The 9,988-nt window shown below is 39.1% G+C and overlaps 1 protein-coding gene across 1 annotated transcript; it reads left to right on the plus strand.

The window, feature by feature from the left end:
* The first annotated feature begins 2,151 nt into the window (after positions 1-2,151).
* LOC150088906 (putative G protein-coupled receptor) lies at positions 2,152-3,021 on the plus strand. Its single transcript, XM_090370355.1, has one exon. It carries the CDS (start codon positions 2,152-2,154, stop codon positions 3,019-3,021), a length of 870 nt encoding a protein of 289 aa, XP_090226481.1.
* The last annotated feature ends 6,967 nt before the right edge of the window (positions 3,022-9,988 follow it).

The following is a 9,988-nucleotide window of genomic DNA, read 5'->3' on the forward strand; positions in this document are numbered from 1 at the left end:
TATTATGCCTTGTGCATTTAGTTATTTTTAAATGCCTGTAAAAATACGAAATCACGTTTTTTCATGAATTGCCTACGAAACATAAAATTTGTGTACAATGCCTGGGGGAAGTATGAAAAAACTTTTTTCATAGATGCGTCTTGGGAACCTCAATTGCCCTATGACTGTTATGTAAACAAATCAGAGATCCGACTATTATACAAGCGCCTAATTCCCCCATATTTTGATGTAAATGAATAGGATGGGATATGAATCGTCAAATTAAATGAATCAGCATGAAGTAATTTTTTTTTTTCGTCGCCGGCTGATGCTCTTATATAAATGAATCACAGCTCTTGACTTTTATATAAGAGTACTGGGTAGAAACACTGCTACCCACATAAATTTCTATAAACGAATACTATCCCTATATCTGGCTGTTGAGATTAATACATATCCGTTATAACAGATTCACTTAGACTGTCGTTTCATATTTACTTACAGCAAGGTATAGCAGGGAGAATGGTATTTCTCCCCTATGACTTGCATAAAAGTAGGGAACTGTTATTCATTTGCATAACAGAATCATAAGGCGATTGTAGTTTTCCAAGATATATTTCTGTGCAAAAAAAAGTATTTTTTATATAGTATTTTTAGGCATTGTACAGAATGCCCAGGAATGCTTGCATCTATGATAAAGGCTAGAGTTTAATTTCATTTTTTGACAGGCATTCTATGCAATGCCTGTCTTCAACTTAAAATCATTAAATTAATAACGAACTCTTCCCTTACCACGACTCACCACTGTATCGCAGTAGTCCACTAGCTGTTGTATGACAACTCATATGATGGAACACCCAGAAAGACAAACTGTCTTTTACATTGCAGCACCTATTAGACACGTACCGACGATCACACCTCATTTGAAGCTGGTGCGATAATTTTCTTCAGAACGTGGTAGGGGTGACCCCATGCGTCTTTATCGAGGTCTTTTGTATACCTCACATGTTACATGATGGCGAATTATTTACACACCTGATCAATCCTAATAAAGTGACTAGGTAGTGTATATTCAAGTATATAATTCAAATATATTCGTGTATATTCAAGTATATAATTCAAATATATTCGTGTATATTCAAGTATAATTCGTGTATAATTCAAATGCATTCGTATATATTCAAGTACTGTATATAATTCAAATGTATTCGTGTATATTCAAGTATACAGTATTTGACAGATTTAACGATATTATTTAATCAAGAAAAACATAAAGCTATGTTAATAAAAATGTTAAATCAAAACTTTAAATACGCCAATTATCTTGGTGTTGAAGCTGGTAGTGCATTTAAGGCAGTTATTTGGCCTACTTATAAAATCCATCAACTCAAACCTTTATTCTTAATTTGGTTCCCCTTCGCTTTACATATCTTTTAAAAACTACGCACGCGAGCGCTATTATAATGTAAGAATCTTGTAGTAGAACCAAATGATATATATTGACATCTCTATTCGCTAATGTAAAATTTGTGTTTTCTTAAAGATTACCAATATAGAGAAGGCGCATGCGCTTTAAAGATAAATGTCAATGGAGATATCAACCTTGGGAGAAGCCTGTAAAGAGTTAACAACTTTATGAAACAAAGTATGTTCATATCACACAACGTAAGATTTGAATATCACTGTTAAAGTTAAGGATTGTGTTTGTTAGTTCTACAAAATGTTCTGCATTCGAGGGAATATGAAATATACTGTAAGTTTAGCAAAGCAGGAAGCAGTTCTATATGAATTATAATAATTCATATATGTTTTAATAATTCTATATATTTTCATATAAAGAAACAAACGTTTCTTCATTATTTGGAAGAGTGTGTAGGGAGGGATTGTATTTTTCTCATAAATACTGTTTTATACGAAAAAATGAATGAACATTTCATCCTAAAGACAATTATTGTTAATTAATTTATAAAAAAAATGAATGAATATTTCAACATAAAGATAATTATTGTTATTGTTATGGTAATCTTAATATTGTTTACATTTTTATTTAACATTGGAATTATTTGCTTGCTGTTAGCTTATCCTGATTTACGATCTGATGTTAGTAGCCCATTTCTTATTAATCTATGCATATTAGGGTTGCTAGCGTCAATAAGTGTCATTCCGGTTGCCATGATAAACTTTTCAACTGAGAACCTCATCCTTCCGTTATTTTCTTGTGAAATAATAGGGCTAATGAATTCTGTTTTGACTTATGAAGCAATATGGACTACATGCATGATTAGTGTTGAACGTTTCATCTCCATTGCACATACCATGTTTCATGCAGCTAATTTAAACAAGCTACACATTTATCGCGCTGTTGTTTTTTCATGGACAGTTTCCATAGCATTCGCATCTTTGCCTTTTACAGGGTGGACAGTATACAAGTATAACGAAGATAGGTGGCAATGTTTCTATTCAATGGAACCCGCTTATGGATGTCGGGCATACGTTTATATTGTGTTTGTAATTATATTTCTCTTCCCTGTTTCAATTATGTGTTTTACATATACTGCAATATTCAAAGTAGCTCGTGACATCAGAAGACGAATTCAACCATTACCATTAAATATAGCAAATATCTCAATCGTTTCTTCATCTGAAACGTGTATCAGTAATCCTAATATCAACAAGACACATGTTGCTCATAAAGGAACCTTCAAGACAGTGAAGAAAGCAGAAAAAACGTTAACTCTGCTAATGGGAATGTTTTTACTGGCCTTCTTACCAGAATTTACCTATCAGTTATGTTGTGTTAATGGGCATTGCTGCCGAGTTATTTCTGCTATATGTTTGTGGCTCACTTATGCACATTTTTTCGTTAATCCATGTTTGTACTGGTTATTTACACAATCAGTTCGAGTGAAAACTCTGAAAACAATTAGAAAAGCTTGCTCTGTTTGTATCTGCATTCGTACACGAGGAAGAGAAATACAGCCAGATGAAACACCAGAACTGGAAAACTTTTATGAATTTCTCGAGAGGACAGCAAGTTTGTAAAAAGAACTGTTATCGAGAGTATGCCTAAATCATCGTCACTATGTCACTGCAGTCACTATATAAATCATCAGAACATTGGGATGCTATTTTATAATCATGAACAATATAATATGCAGAAGTTTTACAAATGTAAAGCATAATTACATGCTCTTTTTGAAGAAAATAATTTTTCATAAGAAAAAAAAAAAACCTTCAAATAAATTGCTCTTATTGAAACTACCAATTCCACCTGTGGTAAAATTATAGCCTAGTCTAATACAGTTATTATTATTATTTACTGCTTTTGTAGTTTACATAATAAAATTAAATAAGTTTTTTGCTGTTTCATCATATTTCATTACCTTTTTTCAAAATTATTGTATATATATATATTATTTTATTTGATAGCTGTAGAAATGTATTTTGTAAAATGGATAAGTGAATGTAAAAAATGATTAATGAATAAAGAATTAAGGAGCCGTTCAAAAATTATGGAATGCATCAAAGTGGAAGCGTAAATCAGAAAAAAATGTTACTATACTTTACGGGTGAGAGGGAACAATGGCCTCACAATTGGTACACAACGTGTTATAGGCCTAATGACTCGAATGAGTACAATGAACAATTGTACAGTGAAATAGAGTGGGCTAGTAAATCGGAATGTCTTATAATGGGGGATTTCAACTTCCCAGATATTGACTGGAACTTGTGGGTTGGTCACTCACACACTAGTCAGACTTTTGTGGATTTATTGGATGATTGTTTTCTGCAGCAGCATGTTCGAGGGGCAACCAGAGAAAGTAATACTCTTGATCTGGTTATCAGCAGTGATCATTCATGTATTAGGAATTTGCAGTTAAAAGAACCACTAGGTGGCAGTGATCACAGTGTACTCACGTGGGATTTACTTAAAGATTTAATTTCCATCAGGGGTAAAGGAAAAGGTTTTTGCTTCCGTAAAGGCGAGTACAGTGGTCTCCGACAGTTTTTAAATTCTGTACAGTGGGATCAACTGATGATGTTACCAACAGTAAATTCTAAGTAGGAAGCATTCAAGGAATTAATCGGGCTTAGTGTCGAAGTTTGCAGATGATACAAAGGTTGGCAGGGTTGTTAATGACAGTAACGGCAGTGTGCTACTGCAACAGGATCTAGATAATTTGGGCAGATGGGCTAAGAAGTGGCAACTGAAGTTTAACCTTGACAAATGCAAAGTACTACATATGGGTAGAAGTAATCCCAGAGAAACGTACCAACTGGGTGGTACTACACTTAAGGTGGTACAAAATGAAAAAGACCTGGGAGTAATTGTGCAGGCAGATATGAAGTTTTCTGAGCAATGCAGACAGGCTGCCAGGGCAGGTCATGGGGTTTTGTCAATGATATATAGGAATTTTGCTAGCAGGAAAAAGGAGGTGATTATCCCTCTGTATAAGGCAATGGTCAGGCCACGCCTTGAGTACTGTGTACAGGTCTGGAGGCCTCATTTTAAGAAGGATGTAGATTTACTTGAGCGTGTACAGAGAAGGGCAACAAGATTGGTGAGGGGAATGAAGGGATCCTCTTATCAAGAGAGGCTTAAGTTCTGCAAATTGCAGTGGCTGGAGACAAGGCACCTGCGCGGTGATCTGATTGAGGTGTATAAGGCCTTGAATGGGTTGAGCACGCTGAATTCTGATGGGATCCTTCCACTTGTTCAGATTACGAACCTAAGGGGGCATAAATTCAAATTAAGAAAAGACAGATGTAGATTAGATGTGCGGAAATTTGCCTTTAGCCAGCGGGTGGTTAATTGCTGGAACAAACTTCCATCTGTCGTTGTGGAAGTTGATAGGGTGAATAAATTTAAGGAGGAACTGGACAGGCATTTGGAGGGAATGGTGTGATTTTTTTTTTTTTTTTTTTTGGCTGATGCTGCATAAGCTCATACATTTGCTTTCTTGCATCACATGCCACTACTACTACTACTACTTTTTTTTTCTTCTTCTTCATTTTTTTTTTTTTTAATAATTTATAATTCGAATTTTGTTTTGTTAATTAATATGTGGAATGGCATTGTTACTAAGCTTTAAAGGCGGGAAGTTGAAAATATAAAAAAACAAGTTACGAGATTTGTGAGTGGCCCCTAACTAAACCATGTGGCTCTGAAGTGTTTGAATAATTGAGATTATTACTATACTGCACTAGATGAAACAATACTATGCAGGTATATAACGTCAGGGCCACTCCAGAACTAATTCGTCTGCCCATGTGTATAACATGTCCATAAATTGCATGTGTTCTCTGGCCAATTTGCCTGTTTAGCTGGGAAAAAAAATCCGAGTTTCCTATGAAGGACCTAGCTCTCCACTCCGGAGACCGACTAATTCAGCTATGGAGTGAAAAAAATCCCATAAAAATTCCTCTTATCATTGAGAGGATTCGAACTCAGGCATTTTCCGCTCGGTGTGGAGAAAACAGTTATTATAACTAGTGTTCTACTGTGCATTACTACGCAGGTATAACGAATAATTCCCTCCATAGACATACCAGAATCTCACAGACTGTTTCCTTGTTCTAGAATAGATTCGTAATGAGCCAGCTGCAAGATCGCCCTGGCGAGTTAAATAAACCATCGAAATTGGACATTAAACTGGAATCTTATTTTCGGCATTATAACCAACCTCCACATGCAAAGTGCGAGCCACCAGGAATAACTACACTGCGATGATCAGGCAGCGGAAGAAACTGTCCTGGGAGCATTTGGTTTCCACAGTCGGCAATACAAACCCATGGAGCATCATATATAGAATAACCACAAACAAGTTACCAAGGGGATAGGTTACGCCCTCCACCATCACCCCACAAGGCACCATGACCAACAACTGGCACGACACCGTCAACAACATTCTCAATGCCACCTTCAAACCCATCGAAGAGGACAACACACCTCAACAGCATCAGCTGTGCCACGCCAACAAAACCTACCAATCGGCCAGAGTGGAACAACCATTCACTCTGCAAGATTTACAATCTGCCGTACAAAAAATAAAAAACAAAAGAACCCCAGGACTGGACATGCTTGAACGAGAACTGGTAAAAAAGGCCGCCGAGTATGCCCCGAACTTGCTATTAGACTTATATAACCACTGTCTTCGTCAGGGCTGGTTCCCCTCGGATTGGAAGGTAACCAGCATAAAATTAATCATATAAAACTCATCAAAGCAGCCACATATACCGGAGTCCTACCGACCTATAGCCCTTCTGTCTGTACTCAGCAAAGTCCTGGAACAACTTCTTAGACAGAGGCTTGAAGTACATTACACCGCAGCAAATTTAACAACAGACAAACAATTCGGATTCAAAACGGGAAAATCCACTCTGGATGCACTAGAATATATCATGAATGCCGCATCAAACTGCCAACGAAAATACCTTCTTCTCATCTCTGTGGACTTTGCAGGGGCGTTTGATGCCCTCTGGTGGCAGAGCATCCTCGCAAGACTAAGAGCTGCCAACCTGCCAACAAACCTATACGGATGCATTCAGAGCTACCTGAACATTAGGAAGATCCTAGTGCAGGCTCCATACTGCAAGGTTGAACGCCAGGTACACAGGGGCTGCCCTCAGCGCTCTGTACTGGGTCCCCTCCTATGGAACTACGTGCTGGATGAGTTCCTCTCCCTGTAACTGGGGGGCGTGCAAGCGCTCGCATACGCAGATGACCTCTCCCTAATCCTCTCTGCTGATTCAAGAGCACAACTGGAAACGCTTGCCAACTCAGCACTTTCTACACTAAGAGAGTGGACTGAAACTCATCACCTTAATATCTCTGCCGCCAAAACCCAATCTATCCTACTAAAGGGATATTTAACTCCTACCAGACCACCGCAGATAAAAATCTACAACAGAACGATCAAGTTGGCCACAGAACTCAAGTACCTAGGAGTGATCCTGGACCGAAATTTATCATTTACACCCCACTTAAAATACATCCAGAAGAAAATGAAAAACTACACTGCCATGCTTGCCAGGATTACCCGCCGCGACTGGGGGCTGAAAAGAAAAACCCTAGCAATACTTTACAAAGCAGCCATTATCCCTGCGATTGCATATGCTTCTGGTGTCTGGCACCATAAGGCCTCTACGGCGGTAAATCGTCGGCTACTCAACATCATTCACCGACCGATTTTATTAACCCTCACCAGAGCGTGCCGCACTGTATCTACTCATGCGCTGCAAGTACTCACTGGGACCCTCCCTCTTGATCTTGAAGTGATTCGCCTAGGCATGTTACAGCAGCTTAGACGCGGAAATCCAACTACCTTCCAGGATCACACCACAGACCCAACTGCAAATCGGACAGTAGAGAAGAAAAGACTCCAGATCTATTTGCGATCAATATGGCAGCAGCGCTGGACGACCTCCACAAAAGGGGAAGTCACGCGGGTGTTCCTCCCCGATCTACAACAAATATATCCACAGTATCCGGTATGGCTTGCCCTGGATTGTACAGCACGTATCCATGATCACTCCATTGTACAGCACGTACAGATCGCTCCATGTCCTGTTAGGACATGGAGCGATCCGCCACAAATTACACCTTCTCGGACTCGAAAACAACCCAATGTGTGCATGTGGCTCTGTGGAGACCTGGGGACACCAGATGTATGACTGCGAATTTTATGAAGATCTTCGTGTTGAATTAATCATCCAAGTGCGCCTTAATCCCAAAAACCGGGAACACTACTTACTGGAAGATGAAGCCTCATATATAGCATTCACCAAGTTTGCCCAGAACCTGTATGCTAGACTCTTGACCGTTCCTCTGCCTGCAAACTTCGAATAGATGTGTCAAACAAAGCTTCTCAGAGACGCCCAACCAGATATCAGGTTTCACTGCTTGATCCTCCATGCAAGACAAAACTGGATCTCTTATGAGAAGTGACAAAACTCCACTTCCCAGAACATTGACTACCGGACGGGACAACAGTCCCATGAATGACTCCCAACTGTGACATTTTGCACAACCTATTCAGCCAAACCAACATTGGATCGCCTTTGCTGGGCCTCAAGTTTTTCTGGATGGTGTGGACCTGACCCTACGGTCTGGTTTGCTCGCACTCATGCATACAGGCCACATTGGCAACCTGAGCCAGCTCCCTTGTTTGGCTCACTGTCTTATCTGTTCCTGGCAGAGCGGGGAGGGGACAGTTTGCTGTCCCCTCCCCGCTCTGCCAGGAACTGTATCTACTCAGCCTTCACCCCACTCTATCTGACAGCAACGTGAACATGCCCCAGACAATCTAAAATCACCAATCTAAATTAATTTTGCCCAACATTTTGGACTTCTAGCGCTCCCCGCGACGCGTACGCGATTTTTTTTTTTTTTTTTTTTTTTTTTTTTAGGTCCTAGCCACTGAAATCTCAGGAAATTAGGTGGCAGGACCTGCCAGAGTGAACTATACTAGCGAGTACCTGGTCTGCCTCCACGGGGCGAAAGTAGGACAACGTCGGGCCTCAGTATGGGTCTGGCGGCTAAATGACCAGATGAACAACGGTACAAGGCATCACACATATATAAAGTCCATACACTTTTGAATCTCTGGCTTTTCCAGTCAACTGGTTCACCCACAATGTAAACTACGCGGAGATGGGGGAAACCCCTGGTGCCGCTTGACCCTAAACACACTTTACACTTGAATCTCACTCACAAGTCGATATCTGCAAGGAAGCCGAGGCTTATGCTGCACCAGCCAAAAAAAAAAAAAAAATTCTGAATTATCGCAAGAGAGAGAGAGAGAGAGAGAGAGAGAGAGAGAGAGAGAGAGAGAGAGAGAGAGAAGTAGAAGGTAATCACCAGGAAAGAGAAGAATAATGATATCCAGCGCAGGACCCTGGGTGTGCCAAGCCGATACCTCACCAGATGTCAGCCTCTGGGATTAAGTCATCATAATCAATAGTACTTTAAATATTATTTAAATTATCTAACTCGGCGTACTGGCATAACTCGGGTACATCGAGATAGTCAAATTATTAATGATATTCCTACAACTTGTGTAAAATTTGACGTATCCATAATTAAATGATGAAAAACTGGGAGACATCAGATAATATACTGTAAATGATGAAGGATATGTCATCACAAGAAAATTAAAAGTGATAATAAAATATACCTGAAGGCTTTCATTTTACATTATTATTTTTGAATACTCCAACATTTACAGATTATATCTTAAAGAATTAGCACAACGGCAACTCATGATGACATCGATAGGACACCAGCGTAAAACCAAACAAACATTCAACAAAGAAAAAAAAACCCTAAAACATAGCATTCCTTTTTGATAACTGTTTGCCATTGGGAACACAGAAATTGCCCGCTGGACTTGTGCTAAAAGACGCTGTGATACTACTGAAAGTATTTCACTTTCACTTATAGTTTGATCCAACTTTCACATATAGTTTGATCCAACTTTCACTTTTTTTTCTTTTTTGATCAGAAAGTGGTTCTATTTATAGTGATATTACAAAAGTGCAAGAACATGATTTTGGAATAGTTTTAGGAGGGTAATTATCCTTCTGAAATTCTCTCATAGGTGTGCTCTTCTTTTCAGTTAAATGGTTTTGCTAGATTATAACTCGAACAACCTTTTTCCATGTTACTGTATACATCTTCTATTCACACCGTGTGGAAAAGACTTGAGTTCGAATCCCGTCGATGACGGGAAGAATTTTTGTGGGTTGTTTTCACAATGTGGCTGAGTTAGTCGATCTCAGAAGAGGGTAGCATGGTTTTTTTTCTCTCAGAAACTCGGGTTTTTCGTCCAACAGAAAATCGACCTCAGAACATACGCAATTTACACACAATATACATGGAGCAACATGGCCTTAGTTGCCGATGCTCCTAAAAAAAAAAATTCGAAACCTATAACCTCAGGGGCTCACATCTGATGAGAATGGGCACGACACACCCAGGGTCTTTAGCTGGATATCATAATTTTTCTCT

The sequence above is a fragment of the Mastigoproctus giganteus genome, chromosome 3 (genome assembly GCF_048544385.1).
Source record: "Mastigoproctus giganteus isolate SK-2022 chromosome 3, ASM4854438v1, whole genome shotgun sequence".
In the NCBI taxonomy this organism is placed as follows: domain Eukaryota; kingdom Metazoa; phylum Arthropoda; class Arachnida; order Uropygi; family Thelyphonidae; genus Mastigoproctus; species Mastigoproctus giganteus.

Excerpts from the sequence above, each read along its gene's own strand:
- LOC150088906 (XM_090370355.1), top strand. The coding sequence starts at position 2,152 with ATGATAAACTTTTCAACTGAGAACCTCATCCTTCCGTTATTTTCTTGT.